At 40.2% G+C, this 17,055-nt stretch overlaps 1 protein-coding gene across 3 annotated transcripts in view; it reads right to left on the reverse strand.

Annotated features, from left to right (window-relative positions):
• Positions 1–17,055, reverse strand: part of PARN (poly(A)-specific ribonuclease) — a 160,911-nt gene that overhangs the window by 31,417 nt on the left and 112,439 nt on the right. For all 3 annotated transcript variants that reach the window (XM_032392145.1, XM_032392143.1, XM_032392144.1), the window contains one exon: positions 16,320–16,509. In XM_032392145.1, coding sequence (XP_032248036.1) covers positions 16,320–16,509 — 190 coding nt within the window. The remainder of the gene's footprint in view (positions 1–16,319; positions 16,510–17,055) is intronic.

Raw genomic sequence — 17,055 nt, forward strand, 5'->3', positions numbered from 1 at the left:
CCCTGGGTGTTATACGAAAATAATGAATCGTGGATCACTACATCAAAAACTAATGATGGGTATTGTATGGTGACTAACATAACATAATAAAATAAAATTAAAAATAAATAAATAAAGGACATGTAGAAAGTAGCACTTCACTGCCCTATAAAGTGTGTTGAGGGCAAATTCAATTGTTAGCACCATTAAAAAAAATTACATTCTTACAAACACAGATAATCACTTTTAATTATGGTGGATCAAATAAATAATGGGAAAATATGAAAAGAAAACATTAATTCTCAAATATCACTGCTGTGAGGAGATGTGAATGCATTTCAAGACATCAGAAGTCATGTAAGTGCCAGGTGATACTCAATGGAGCTTTCATGTTATTTAAAATAAAATCTTGAGATGACATTCTGCTTTCAACTGTGAGGTAAAAGAAGGCTTTTCCATTTTCACTTATGTGCTTTTGTCAGTTTCCGCAGCACTGACACTTCATACTCTAGACCTGTTAAAGCAGACCTTCATCTAAAACTCAATCCATCTGGGTGCCAGACACATGACATCCCATCTAACAAATGAAAACGGGAGGGCTAGATCTTAGCAGCATATTCTACTCAATTTACCAACTTCTCATTTTATCTTGAGAATTTTTACAAACGCAATTAAAGTCTAAAATAGACTAGTAACTGAAAATTATGAACTCATCAACTCTTTTTCTTGATAATCCATCATTTTCTATTCAAATTTTTAAAGTATTCTAGGTCTGTCACCTCCCTTTCCCGGTTACTATGAGAAAGGCTTCGAGTGAAACTCTAAGGGGTGCCTCAGTCAGTTAAGCGTCCGACTCTTGGTTTTGGCTCAGGTCATGATCTCAGGGTCGTGAGACTGAGCCCCACATCCTGCTCTGTGCTCTGTGGGGAGCCTGCTTGAGACTCTCTCTCTCCCTTTGCCCCTCCCCGCAACTTGTGTGCACATGCGCTCTCTCTCTAAAAAAAAAAAAAAAACTACTATAAAAAATGCATTGAGTTGCCTTCATCTTTTTAAATTTTTTTCATTTTTTTAAAGATTTATTTATTTGAGAGAGAGAGCGCGCGCACGAGCGAGGGAAGGGGGCAGAGGGAGAGGGAGAAGCAGACTTCCCGCTGAGCGGGGAGCCCGACATGGGGCTCGATCCCAAGACCCTGAGATCATGACCTGAGCCGACAGCAGACACTTAACCGAGTCACCCAGGCACCCCTAAAATCTTTAATTGTGGGACAATATACATTACAAAATTTACCATCTCAACCCTCCTAAATGAGTTCAGTAGTATTAAGTACACGCACATTGTGGTGCAACCAATCTCTAGCACCCTTTTCACCTTGCAAAACAGAAACTCTACACCTATTAACCAACAGCTCCTCATTCCCTCCCGCCCCTAGCCCATGGCATGACTTCACCCATGTGGTAGCAGGCATCAGAATTTCCCTTCTCTTTGAAGCTGAATAATATTCCATTGTATGCGTCAACCACACTTTGTTTATCCAAGTTCCTTGCACCTCTTTTTATATTATTCTCAGGAATCCTACTGACATATCTCCTGTGAGAGAAAGTGGTGGTGTCCTGATCTGCAGGCCCCCAAGAAGTCAAAGGGAAGAGACAAGCTAGATCAGTTCATCTTTCCCTGGCACAGGCCAGGTAGATGGGACAGGGGATACTTGTAAGAGTTGTTCCTGCATCTTGATTTAAAAGCTCCTAGGTTTTATGTCTTTAGGGACATTCTGTGGGAAACCCAATTTGCCTGGTTAATCGTTTCATTTTATTAGTAACTACACACTTCCAAATTCTGCATTTTATTTTATTTTTTTAAAGATTTCATTTATTTATTTGACAGAGAGAGACACAGTAAGAGAGGGAACACAAGCAGGGGGAGTGGGAGAGGGAGAAGCAGGCTTCCCGCAGAGCAGGGATCCCGATGTGGGGCTCGATCCCAGGACCCTGGGATCACGACCTGAGCCGAAGGCAGACGCTTAACCATCTGGGCCACCCAGGTGCCCCAAATTCTGCATTTTATATTAACCAGACCCTAGCTCAATGTTTATTCCGATATCTTAAAATACTCCCTTCAGACCAGAATGATCCTTTCTTCCAACTGTTCAGCTGTGGAAAGGAGTTAAGTGGGAGGGCTGAGTGGAGGACCGTGATCGTTTCTCCTTAGCTATTACAAAAAATCACTTAGAACAGATGTTAAAGGTCTCCACCACCTTCGCAGTCTGAAATTAGCACAGCCCTCAGAAGATACTTAGGCCTGGCCAAAATCAACACAGAGGAGGGGAAGGGAGCCGATCAGCAGAAAGAGCTCTGTCTACGACAGCACCAGCCCTATGACGTGGAGCAAGACACGTCCCCTTGCTCAGTTTTCTTATGCGGGATAATGCTACTTAAGCCCCCTGCGGGTTCTTCCTCAATCCCCTGTGAGGGCAGAATCACTACTCCTCTCATCATGACATCTCAGGATCTTAACTATGGTTCCTACTGACTCTCCCTCCAGCTGCTGTCCCAGGCTGAACACACTCAACATGTGTCCATCTGTTCTCACTGTGAAGTCCTCCTCCTCTGGACTCGCTGCAGTGCCTCAACTTAACTTCAACCAATCAGCCGATCAAAGCCCAAGACTATGGGGCGCCTGGGGGGCTCAGTCGGTTAAGCGTCTGCCTTCAGCTCAGGTCATGATCCCAGGGTTCTGGGATGGAGCCCCCCATGGGGCTCCCTGCTCAGCGGGCAGTCTGTTTCTCCCTTTCCCTCTCTGTCTGTGCGCTGTCTCTCTCTCTCTCTCAAATAAATAAAATCTTTAAAAAATAAAAATAAAAAAGCCCACAACTGGATTCTACTAAGGGGATGACCAGTGCTGAGCAGAGGCTGACACTTCAGGATTTTTGATATTGTCTTGTACATCCCACTATCATTTCTGTTCTCTGGGTTTTTAAAATTTTTTAAAAAGTTAACCATTTTACATTGATGATGCATGGGACTAGACATCTAAACCCTCGCCTCAAAGAAGTAAGGTTGAAATTCAGAGGTTTTAAACTTAGGGTTTTTTTTTTTTTTTTTAAAGATTTTATTTATTTATTTGACAGAGAGAGAGAGACAGCAAGAGAGGGAACACAAGCAGGGGGATCGGAAGAGGGAGAAGCAGGCTTCCCGCAGAGCAGGGAGCCCGATGCGGGGCTCAATCCCAGGACCCTGGGATCATGACCTGAGCCGAAGGCAGACACTTAACAACTGAGCCACCCAGGTGCCCCTAAACTTAGGGTTTCTTTAATACAGGTTTTGTGTGTGTGTTGTGTGTTTTAAGAAAACATAATTTTTTTAAAATTAGACAGCATCTCTCTCAAACACGCAAGCTCACAGGTGTAGATGTGCCATGTCCCGAAGAGGCAACTTCATGCACGGGGCTATGGATCCCAAACACCCGTAACTACGAATTCTGTGCAATTCTAGCTAAATTATTCAGCTTCTCTGAGATTCAACTTTCTCATACATAAATTAGGAATATCAGCAAGGGTTTCACGGCGTTGTTAAGAGTGATTTTCTAGGGCGTCTGGGTGGCTCAGTTGGTTAAGCGACTGCCTTTGGCTCAGGTCATGATCCTGGAGTCCCAAGATCAAGTCCCGCATCAGGCTCCCTGCTCAGCGGGGAGTCTGCTTCTCCCTCTGCCCTCCCCCTCTCATGTGCTCTCTCTCTCTCTCAAATAAATAAATAAATAAAATCTTTAGGAAAAAAAAAAAAGAGTGATTTTCTAAAAGATGTAAAGCACCTAGCACAGTGCCTGGAATGAAGAATCTGCTTTAAAAATAGGGACATTCTCTCACTTTTCACATTGCTCCAAAAAGCAGACAGTGTGTCCATGAGCTTTACACCTTCATACTGACCGGACAGAGGAAGAGATGGGAAGGTGAGAGAGGGTCGAGGAACAATCCTCCTCAACAAGAGCAGGGGTCATGAATTAATTTTTCACAACGCGTACAACATACAGTATTTGTGAATTTCACTATCAGGTTGATCATTTAAACTAGGATTCCACACACAGATTTAGCCAGTTAGTACATTTCATTAAGAAAGTTCAAGAGCACTAAAACCATCTGCAGTGTAAAGAATCACATTTCACCAGAAGCAGGGTAAGAGTGGCTTCCGAGACACAAGGTTAAATGAAAAACAGAAGGCAGAGAAAAGGATGTGTGGTCCATTACCATCTACCCAACAGGAGGGGAGGGCATATATATGCAGTTGCTTAATAAATTTGTAAAAACAGAAGGACAGACTAAAAACTAATAAACTTGGTCACCACGAGGCAGGGAGGAAACAAGCTGGGGAAGGCAGGGAGAGAAGCTTGAGAGATCTGACTCTGGAACCACACAAATGGTCAACATAATTACAAAGCAAAACTGATTTGAACAAAGGCAATCCCTAAAGTTACAAATGAAACAAACCTAAATGTTTATTGAGTTGGTAGCTTAAAAACACAAAGAGGAATTATTCCAAGGGATTTTAAAATAAGGTAATTTGACTGTTCATCTCCAGTCATATACATATACTCTAGGGGAAAAAATTACTGCAAAAAAATTATTTTCAATAATTACATTATTTGTAATGATACTATTATAGTTATTCTGAAATTATTATTCATAGTAGTATAAAGCAAATAAATAATTACTTTAATATCATTAAGAACCAAAATTTTCAGCATAAGAAAAAAAGAAACTAAAAGAAGTTAATAAGTCCAGGAGTCTAACTGGAATTGGAAGTATCAGTATAAGCTAAACTTTTTTAAGATTTTATTTATTTTATTTATTTGACAAGGGAGAGGGAGAAGCAGGCTTCCCGCTGAGCAGGGAGCCTGACGCAGGGCTTGATCATGATCATGACCCGAGCCGAAGGCAGACGCTTAACCGACGGAGCCTGTATAAACTAATCTTAAAAAGAAAAAGGAAGGATGGAAAGAAGGAAGAATTCCTTGCTAGCCCTTTTAATTCAAAAACACTATAAATAACAATGAATCCATCATCAATAAACACGCTTAGAACCCAGATTACAGTTTCTAAATACCATTTTCCATCAAAAGGAACAGGCCCTTTGGAGAAATTTTTGGCTAACTCTAAATATAAGGTAGAAAATGTAGAGAAGAGCCTGGAATAAAGAATACCAGAAGTCAAAGAGGTTATTAAAGGCTACTGGGATTGTCTCAGAGGACTCACGAGTCACCTCAAAATTGTTCCCACTGCTCAGAAACAAGATAATTAGAGCATCAAAAAGAAGAACAACTGTAATATACTAAAATATATTTTAAAATATATATTTTTAAAACCTCATGATAAACAAACAAAACAAAATCACACTGCTGTTAGGTGACAGGAAACCAATTAACTTATTCTGAAGCTGGTTTTTAAAAGGTGTATTGAGGGGAGGGGTTAAAGAATTTATTCTTTTTCTGTATGAACTATATCTCCAGGTAACTAAAGAGATGAGGAGAAGCCCAATGTGACGCAAGAGGAAATATACATCACCATCTATGAAATATTCTTGCCATTATGTCAGTCCTGAATCTGATCAAGTTTACAGATCTTACTACCAGTTAATTATAAATATAGTAGTCAGGGAACATGTTAAACAAACTTAAAAGAATGCTCCAGAAAATGGGAAATTCTACAGAGCTAACAACCTAGTTTCTGAAGCACGCTGGGGGTTGTGGGAGAATCCAGTGAGAGAAGGAATTCATAGACTGAGATGAGATGCATCAACCAAATGTAATATATGAATTGTTTGGAAACCAGAGCTCAAACAAAACAATTATTTTTAAAAAATGTGTGAGCAGGAAGTTTGAACACTGGCTATCTGATATTAAGGAGTCACTGTTAATTTTTTGTTGTTGTTAGTGGCATTGTAGTTTTAAGTGACTGTTTAATCTTTATACGTACAGAGACCTACGGCTGAAAGGATATGCCATCTGTGATTTGCTTCAAAATTATCTGAAGGGAGAAGGAGAGAAAGAGTACTAATAAAATAGGACTGGCCACACGCTGACTGGTGACACTCTGTGATAGCTAGCTAGCTAGGACTTTGTTATATTATTTTCCCTACTTTTGTATATGTTTGAAATTTTTCTGTAATGAAAGCTTTGGGATCTTTTAAGCAGAAATCCAAAAGGGCCTCTCTTCTGCTTCCCAGGATATTGCTTTTAAATGAAAAGACACAAGCTCTTAGAGGTTTTCTTAGGTGATGTGGTGACTACAGTCAAGACAATTATCCCCTATATGGCATGTACCTAGCTGCGATCTGTTTGAGTACTTTCTTCCCTTGAGAACAGACCTGGGAATATGTGGGGGTTGAGGGAGGCATGGAAGAAAGAGCAGAGCTCTGCAGATAAACCTGGTATCAAACCCATTGTCTTTGCCTAGAATTTTAATCTCCCTAAGCCTCTGGGAGATGTGGACAAACCTCACCTCCTTGACAATGCTGCTATGAGCATCACAAGAGCTAAAACATGAAGGACCAGGGCTCAGTCAGTTAAGGGTCCGACTCTTGATTTGGGCTCAGGTTATGATCTCAAGGTCATGAGAACGAGTCCTGTGTCAGGCTCCACGCTCAGTATGGAGCCTGCTTAAGATTATCTTTCTCCCTCTGCCCCCCCCCACCTCCCCCACCCGCACATGCTCTCTCTCTCTCTCAAAAAAACAAAAACAAAAACATGAAGGACCTAGCCCAGAGCCTGCACTTAAAACTGGCACTTGCATATTTATTCATTCACCAATTCACCAAACATCTGAGATATAACTCTGGGTCAGACTCCAGGTTAGGTGTGAGAGATACAAAGACACAGAAAACAGGAAAGCAGATTAATGATGACAGTGGGAAGAGCAATGTATTTAAGGTTCTTAACAGGTAAAATTTTTTGGATCTAGAGTTCTATATCCAACAACGTTATCAATTAGTTGAAATAGACACATTTTTATAGCATTTATTAACCATACACTACATATGCAAAAAAGGAAAGAAATCAAAGTCACCCAGGGAAAAGTACTTCCCTCAAAAAAAAAAAAAAAAACCCCACACAAAAAAGGCTGGGATATTTGGAAGATTCTCAGTTGGGTAGCAAAGTTTTAATGACACAGGAATACACTTTCTTCCCAATGGGCCCCACCATGCAACTTCTTTCCTTCAGAGAACTGCATTAACACAATCATAAGATTATACATGCTGGACACCTGCTGCCATCTCCTAAAATCGACTTCTCAAGAAAGCACAGAAGTACAGATACAAAATGATAGTTAACAGTGTAACTAATCATGGTGAGAAGAGAAACAGAGAGAGATGGAAGGTAACTGCCTGCGCTAAATTTATACTCCTTTACAGAACTGACCCAGATATATTGGTCAAAGTTGACAAGACAAGATATGTATTGCTTAAAGGAAAATGGTCACAGTAGCTGGAAGAAGAGCCAGGGAGGGAGGGGCAAAGATTCTTCCCCCCTTCATTTTATATTCTCCTGTTGAGGCAAAATTTTAAAGATTATGTGCATTTCATCACTTTAATGGTTTAAAAAGTGCCACGGGAAACACCTTCTCTGCTAAAATACACTTAACCCCCAAGGGGGACACTAGGTTTGCCAACATTCCTTTCCAGAAGCGGAGGCTCTATCCAAGGGAATATGCAGACTGGAGAAACGTCACGTGGTTAAGAGAAAGACACAGAAGTGAAGCCTGTTCCTAAGCTTCCTAAGCTATAGAACCCAGGAGCAAACAAGAGGGACCCAGCAGGACACTTCCCCCAGGAGAAGCAGTAACAGCTAAAGCTGAATGGAAGGAACCGCTGGTGGCCAGAGAGGTGGGGGGAGGTGGGGAGGTGGGGAGGTGTGTGGGGGGGGGTGGGCAAAAAGGTGAAGGGGATTAAGAGGTACAAACTTCCAGGGACCAATCAGTCACAGGGATGTAAGGTACAGGGTAGGGAATACAGGCGATAATACTGGAACAGCGCTGCACGGTGACAGATGGTGACGACACTTAGTGTGGTGAGCCCCGAGTGATGTATAGTATTGTTGGATCAGTGTGTTGTTGTACACCTGAAATTAATCTAATACTGTATGGCAATTATACCTCCATTTAAAAAAAAAAGTTAAAAAAAAAAAAGACAAAGCTGAATAAGGATTTCTGCAGGGATGTCATGGAGCCAGGAGGAGCAAGAAAAAAGCAACAAGAGATGGGCAACATGGAGCTTCCGAAGGCATTCCTCAATCGCTGAGAGAGTGAGCTGCCACCAGGCAAGACGGGTGGTGCTCAGGCTGCAGAGACATTCTGAGATAGTGGGGGGAAGGGGGGGAGAAGTCTGAAAGCCAGAGGCAACCCCCTCTACGTCACAGAAGCAGGAAAGCAATGAAGGTGTAAACAGAGGACCAAGACACAAAGGACAGAAAGGCTGAGTCTGAGTATGTTCTGCCACAGGCTAGTGGTTTCTAATCGTACTGAAATCACGGGGAGAAGAAGCTTCTGAGACATTCTAGTACAGAGATGGCTGGTGGGAATTTAAAAGGCAGTACCCACTAAAACGGTCAAGGATCTTTTCTTCATTTGGTGTGCTGCTTTATTATTTCAGTGTAGTATAAGGCTTTCATGGGTTCACTTGTGACACTGGTTTACCCAATCTGATTTTTTTTTAATTTTATTTTATTATGTTAGTCACCATACAATATATCATTAGTTTTTGCTGTAGTGTTCCATGGTTCATTGTTTGCATATAACATCCAGTGTTCCATGCAACATGTGCCCTCCTTAATACCCATCACCGGGCTCACCCATCCCCCCCACACCCCTCCCCTCTAGAACCCCAGTTTGTTTCTCAGAGTCCATAGTCTCTCATGGTTAGTCTCCCCCTCCGATTTCCCCCCCTTCATTTTTCCCTTCCTTCTTCTAATGTCCTCCGTGCTATTCCTTATGTTCCACAAATAAGTGAAACCATATGATAACTGACTTTTTCTGCTTGACTAATTTCACTTAGCATAATCTCCAGTTCCATCCATGTTGATGTAAAAGTTGGGTATTCATCCTTTCTAATGGCTGAGTAATATTCCATTGTATATATGGACCACATCTTCTTTATCCATTCATCTGCTGAAGGACATCTCGGCTCTTTCCACAGTCTGGCTATTGTGGACATTGCTGCTATGAACACTGGGGTGCGTATGGCCCTTCTTTTCACTACATCTGTATCTTTGGGGTAAACACCCAGTAGCGCAATTGCTGGGTCACAGTGTAGCTCTATTTTTAATTTTTATTATATACTCCTTATCTGAAAATTCTCCAACCATGGGCATTTTCAAAACTCTCAGTCTTAGGTTGCGAAGAAACTACTTGCTACCTGCGGAGAGAAGCAAAGGATCTCTAGAGATTTTATCAGTTTCCTCCGTATGCTCTGCCCTGCATACGGTGTAAAAACATCTGGAATTTAAGAGCCAGAAGGGACCTTAGCATTTTTTTCCCAACAAAATGCCTCATTTAAGATGAGAAAACAGAGGCAGATACTGGGCTCTGGATAGGTATTTACTGAAGGGAAGAGTGAAAGGGCAGCTCCCCTTTTTGCTAATTAATATGCTCATTCAGTCACTTTGAGAAAGCACTAACTTTCTATGACAACTATGTGGAATCTGAAAACTGTAACTTTGATATATGCTTTAGCGTTTCCTACATAAGCAGGAATTCCCAGGAGCTACTACACTGTCAAGGAAGGCTGAAATGGAGTCTCACAGACAGAAAACACGAGAAAGAAGAGACTAGCCAAAGGGTTTTTCCCAACAGTTGAAAAAAACGCAAATTGTAAATAATCCGGAGACACAACTGACCAAAATCTCTTCAGGGCAAAGTGGCTTTGCAAAACCATTTTCTTTAATTAGAGAACATTCTTAATAAAATGAGAATGGTAATAGCACCTGTCTTTCGGGAAGGTTTCAAACTTCAGGGCTTATTTACGGGGACTAAATACCTACTAGGGAGATTTTAAATATTTTCACATCCACTGGAAAGAAGGATTCTTCAAACACCATGCTAACCTGTATTTATTCATATTTCATGCCACCCAACCAAATCGCCTTCTCAAGCAAATTTATGTCCGGTCCAGTTTCCCAGAATCTAAGCCCTAGAGCTTTGTCCAGTTATTGACTATAGGCTCCTTGAATATTCTGGACACTGAATCCATCACGGACAAGAAAAGAAGTATGTGCCACCATACCAATGCAAACAGCCAAAGGAGCTGATGTCCATTTCTGTCAGCACAGCTAACAGCCCCAGGGAGAAGCTCAGCTGCTGTGAGAGCGCTCCCAGCGTCTTAGAGTTCACTCGCTAAAGCTAAGAGAAGTGAGGTTCAGGGCTGCGGCGACTTTCCCCTCAACCACAGGGCCCCCCAGGCCCCCCAATCTGCACTATACCTTTAATGAGGAAGGCCTGCATGTTTGTGTTTAAACTTAATGCCATTTTCACCATACTTCAGCCCCTTATTTTCTTCACAAGCATTAACTGTTTAAAAAAAGAAAAGGAAAGGAACAAAAAAACACCACCATATCAAGTTTACAGCATATGGAGAAGTAAAATAGGAGCCAAAAGATCACAAAGGATGAGAGGGAGGTAAATGGAAAGAGACTATTGTAAGAGTCCTAGGTTGTCCATGAAGTAGTGTGATTTTCACTTGAAGATCCACTGTGATACATGAAAGAGGCACATTATAATTTCTAGAGCAGTGCTTGGACAACAGAAATATGTGAACCACAAATGCCATTTAAAATTTCTAGGAGCCACCATTAAAAAAAAAAAAAAAAAGTGAAAAGAAACCAGTAAAGTTAATTTTAATAATATTTTATTTAGCCCAATATACCCACAATATTATCATTTCAACATGTCATCAATTCTTCAAAATCTGGTGTGTATATTAAATCAACAACACATCTCAGTTTGGACTAGCCACACGTGAAGTACTCAACGGCCACATGTGGCTGGTGGCTACCGTACTGGACAGGGTAGTTCTACACCGGGAGTCAGCAAATTGTTCTGCAAAGGGACAGACAGTACACAAATTGAGTTTTGCGGGTCATAGGTCTCTGTCAAACTACCCAAATCTGCCACTGTAAGGCAAAGCAGCCAGAGGTAATACGTAAATTAACAAGCATGGCTGCATTCCAATAAAACTTTATAAAAACACGTGGACTGGAGTTGGCCTATGGGCTCTAGTTTGTCAACCTTTACTCTGGAGCAATGACTAAAAAAATAACACCAAGAGGTAAAAGCAAAAAAGTCTAGAGAAGATAAACAGGATGCTAAAATATCAGCAAATACTAACTAATACACAATTCATTCAAAAGGCAACAGAAAAGAAGAGGGACAAAACCCAAGCAGGACAAATAGAAAACAAATACCAAGATGGAAGGCAGACCTATCTGTATCATTCATTAGATTAAATGTAAAAGAAAGGGGTTGTCAGAATGAATAAAATAGCAAGACCCAAGTATATGCTGTTTATAAGAAACACACTTTATAAAGACAAACAAGTTACCAGTAAAAGGTTGAATAAAATTTTCTACGCAAACACCAAGGTTAAGAAACAAGAGCACCAATATTAATTATCAGATAAAATAAACATCAAAAAAAAATTACTAGATATCAAGAGGAATATTCCATACTGATGAAAGGGGCAATTCATTAAGAAGACATAGTAATCCTTAATAGGCACATACCTATCAAAAGAGCTGCAAAATACATGAAACAAGAAATTGATAAAATTAAATGAAAAAACAGATTTACAACCACAGCTGGAAATTTCAACACCTCTCTCAGTAGGTGAAAGAAAAAGCAGACCCCTCACCCCTGCCGCCAACTCCCAAAAAAATCAGTAAGGATATAGATTTGAGCACCACAAATCAATGTAACCTGAAATGACAATAATGAAATGTTACACTCATTCAAGTGCACGTGGAACATTCACCAAGACAGACGATATGCCGGGCCATAAAACCAGTGTCAATAATTATCAAAGAAGTTCTAAATAACTTCTGGGTCAAAGAAAAAAGCACAAGAAAAATTAGAAAATATCTTCTAATAGACAGTAGTAAAAAGACAACCTATAAAAATCTGAGGGATGCAGCTAAGCAGTCTAAAGGAAAATTTACAGCTTTAAATGCTTTTATTAGAAAAGAAGAAATATATAAAATCAGGGAGTTAAGTTCCCACTTTAAGAAGCTAGACAAAGAATAACATTAAAATACAAAACAAATAATAAGAACAAGGATATAAATAAATGGGAAAAAAAAGAAGACAAAAAAAACAATAAAAAGTTGGTTCTCTGAAAGAATTGATAAACACCTAGCAAGGAAAAGAGCAAGTAAACACATATTACCAATATCAGAAATTTTTAAAGGGACATAACTGTAGATCCTACAGATATACAAATTATAAGGGAACATTTTGAGCTAATAATTTTATGCTAACAAATTTGACAATTTAAATGAAATGAAATATTCCTTAAAAAACACGAATTACTAGAAGTGATCCAAGAAGAAACAGAAAATCTACACAATCCTGTATCTATTACAGAAATTGAGTCCATAATCAAAACCATTCCACAAAAAAACTTTATGCCCAAATGTCTTCCTGGTAAACTCTACCAAAAACTTAAAACAAAAACAAAAACCACCCTATACACACTGTTGGAAAATAACAAAAGAGGAACTTCTTAACTATTTCTATGAGGTCAGCATAAACCTGACAACCAAAACTTGACAAAGATTTAAAAAAAGAAAAAAATTTCAATCTAGTATTTTTCATGAACAAAGATATAAAAATACTTAACGAAACATTAACACATCAAGTCCAGTAGTACACAAGAAGGATAATACATCAAGACCAAGTAGGATTTCTCTCAGGAATGCAAATCTGATTAAGCATTCAAAAACCAATTGATGTCATTCAAAATACTAACGAAATAAAGGACAAAACCATACAACTTAAAAAGATACAGAAAAGGCATCTGAAAATATTCGACATCTATTCAAACTTTCAGCAAAGTGGATATGGAAGGCAACTTCCTAAACCCAAAAGAGGACTAACTGGACAATCTAAGAGCCGGGTTCCTGGGGAAACACTGGACTTCCCCTCTCTATTACTGGAAACAAGACAAGGATATCCACCCTTCCCACTTCTATGTGACAACAGACCAGAGGTGCTAGTCAGTGCAATCAGGCAAAAAAAAGAAAAGGCATAAAGACTGGAAAAAAAATAAACCTGTTGTTAATAGCATACCAATAGGATTGTGTGCATAAAAAACCCTGTGGAATATTAAAAAAAAAAACAAACAACTATCAGAATAAGTCAATTTTAAAAGGTTGCAGAATACAAAGTCGATATACAACAATTAATATGTCTATACAGAAGCAGCAAACAATTTGAAGATGAAATTTAAGTAACAGTTCCATTTACAATAGCATCAATAATATAAAATATTTAGAAGAAAATTAACATTAGATTTGTAAGACTTCTACAGTAAAAACTACAAACCAGGCTGAATGAAGAAAGAGGTAAGAGGACTGTAAAATTTGTGTGGAATACAAAGGATCTAGAATAGCCAAAACAATCTAACAAAGAATAATAATGTTGGAGGGTTTATGCTACCTGATTTTAAGACTTACTATAAAGCCACAGAAATAAAGTGTGGTATTGGCACAAGAACAGGCATAAAAATGATTGGAATAGAACAGTCTAGAAATAGACCTAGACATACATGGTCAATTTATTTTTGACAGAACTGCCAAGTCAATCCAACGAGGAAAGAGAAGTCTTTTTAACAAACATTGCTGGAACAAGTGGATATCCACATTATAAAAAAAACAAAACTAAATCGTGACTCCTATCTCATTCCATATACAAAATTCATTTGAAATGGGTCATGATTTAAATGGAAAAACTAAAACTATAAACCTTCTGGAAGAAAACCGGTGCAACCTTAGAGTAGGCAAAGATTTAACCATAAAAGAAAAAAAAATCATAGACATGACTCCATCAAAATTAAAAATATCTGCTCATCAAAATCACTAACAAGATGAATATGCAACCCCAGATTCGAAAAACACATTTGCAGCCTATACATCTATCTGACAAAGGACATGTCTCCAGAATACATAAAAGAACTCCCACCAATCAACAGTAAAAAGACAAAAACCCAATTAGGAAAAGGGCAAGAGGCTTACATACCCACCTCAAAATGAAGATATCTGAACGGTCAACCAGCACACAAAAAGGTGGTCAACATCATTAGTCACCAGAGAAATGCAAATTAAGACCACAATGCAATACCCATCTTGTACCCTCTAGAATGGCTGAAATAAAAAAGACAGCACTACACGTTGGCAATCACGCAGGGCAACCAATACATTCACACAATACTAGTGGGGTATAAAATGGTACATCTAGTTTGGAGAACTGTTTGGATGTTCTTATAAAGTTTAACACACACACACTTACCCTGAGAACCAACAATGCTACTCCTGGGTACTGACTCAAGAGAAATGAGAACATATGGCCACAAGACATTTTTTATAGAAATGTTCACAGTGACCTTATATATAACAGTCTCAAACCGGAAACAACCCAAACATCCACCAAAAGGAGAGGGGGTAAATGTTGTCTATTCATACGGTGGAATACTACTGAACAATGAAATAATAACAAACTCCTGATACACACAATACAAGGGTGAATTTCAAAACCATGTCAAGTGAGGGGCGCCTGGATGACACAGTCGGTTGAGCGTCCGAGTCTTGGTTTCAGCACAGGTCATGATCTCAGGGTGGTGAGATCGAGCCCCATGCCTGGTTCCACGCTCAGCACGGAGTCTGCTTGAGATTCTTTTCCCCTCCCTTCCCCTCTGCTCCTCCCACAACTTGTGCACTCTCTCTAAAATAAATAAGTAAAATCTTTAAAAAAAAAAAAAAGTTAAGTTAAAGAAGCCAAGCACAATACAATACAATTCCCAATATGATTCCATTTTTTATAAATTCCAAGAATAACCAAAATTAATGCATAGTCACAGATATGACAAATGGATGCTTAGGGCAGTAGAGGCTTGGGGTTGCTTGAAAAGGGATGCAAGGAAATGTTGTGAAGAGACAGAAATGTTCTATGTCCTGCTTTGGGTGGTAGATACATTGCTGCATATAACTCTAAGAACTCTGAGCTAACATTTTAGATCTGTTCATTTTATTGTATATTATGTCTTGATTATTAAGTAGGCTTCACACCCATCACAGAGCCCAATGAGGGGCCAGAACCCACGACCCTGAGTTCAAGACCTTAGCAGAGATCAAGAGTCAAAAGCTTAACTGACCAAGCCACACAGGCACCCCTATATCTCCATTTTTTAAATCTCCTAAAGGCCATTTAAAAAGCATAGCGGGCAATCCAAAATATTAACAGTGATTGCTTCTGGGTGATGGGATTATGGCTAATATTCTTCAGTCAGTTCACACTTTTCTAATCTTTATCATTTTCTGTAATGAACTTTCCCCCGTTTTTTTTTTTTTTTTTTTTTTTTTAAAGATTTTATTTATTTATTTGAGAGAGAGAGAATGAGAGATAGAGAGCATGGGAGGGAAGAGGGTCAGAGGGAGAAGCAGACTCCCCGCTGAGCAGGGAGCCCAACGCGGGACTCAATCCTGGGACTCCAGGATCATGACCTGAGCTGAAGGCAGTCGCTTAACCAACTGAGCCACCCAGGCGCCCTTTCCCCCGTTTTCTTACCCACATTTTGTCGTTTCACAGAGATACAACAAGTGACCACTACGTATCTCCTGAAGAAAGGATTTTGGGTAATGAGGGGAAGTATGTCAAGTTCTCTTTCTACAGCAGGCATGTGGTTCAGTGTCTCCAAGGGATCCGAAATGAGGTCGGAAGCCCAAGCAGGAGCATCAGGACGGACCGCGGGGAGGAGGAGAGGGTGGATCGGACCCAGATGAATTCAGCTCTGACCCTGTTCCTTCACTGAACGTATGGGCGGGTCGCAGAGCCTCTGCTTCCACACCCCTGAAATGGGAATGACACGTATCCTGTCTGCCTCAAGGGGGTTTTACAAGTTTGTTAACTGCAAGAGCTGCGGGTCTACAAGGCACAGAAGGAATCTGGGTAGCAGTAACTTCTGATATTTTGTGGAAAGTTAGAAAAAAAGTCTCGAAAGTCAGATTTAGGACTTAACAATCCTGTGAGAAGAGGGAAGAAAAGCTATTGCTGGAACAACTCTGCCCTTTTCATTCAACAGTCGAGAACTCTTACCTATTGGTGTGGTAGTAGTGATTCTGCAGACCATAGGATATGCACTGAGTGTTTAACCGTTTTCTCTCAACCTCCTGCCAAGTATCTTCTGTCCACTTTCTCTTGATCTGCTTCTCCTTGTGTTTTTTCCCCACATATTCGGCATAGGTCTGGATCCGATAGCTTTCTGCGTATTTGCTGGTATTGACAGCTACGAGGAAAAGAAAAAAATCTGTATAAGAAAGTCTAGCCTAGCCCCAGAGATGTCACTTTTGAAAGGTGGCCTGAGGTCGTCAAAGAAACCAGAAATTCGGGTCTGAGTTCTGACCACAGCTCTACCACTGAGAAGCCGGGGCGGCGGGGGGGGGGGGGGGGGGGGGGGGGGGGGCTTGGGGATGTCCCGTGGGCTCTCCAAATCTCAGTGTTCTCGTCTGGAGAAAAGAATCACTGAGCCCCAATCTTCTTGATGGCCCGAGAGTGCTCTGTAAACTATAAAGAACCATAATGGTGGTAAGTGAAAGCTATCTGCAGCTAACATTACTGCTTGAAAATTACTCATTTTCAGTGTAAGAAAATGGGAAAAAAAAAAAAAACCACTAAGGGGAAAACTGCAAACCCTTACTTGTTAAAAATGAAAATGAAAGCAATACTGACAGCAGAGCTGACCACTGTATCAGAAACTGAAGGTCTACCCTCTGTCTGTGCCCGGGTTTTTGCCCACGTGGTGTCTCATCTCACAGTTCCTCCATCTGCAAGG

This window comes from Phoca vitulina, unplaced genomic scaffold (assembly GCF_004348235.1).
Source record: "Phoca vitulina isolate PV1807 unplaced genomic scaffold, GSC_HSeal_1.0 scaffold66, whole genome shotgun sequence".
Lineage (NCBI taxonomy): Eukaryota > Metazoa > Chordata > Mammalia > Carnivora > Phocidae > Phoca > Phoca vitulina.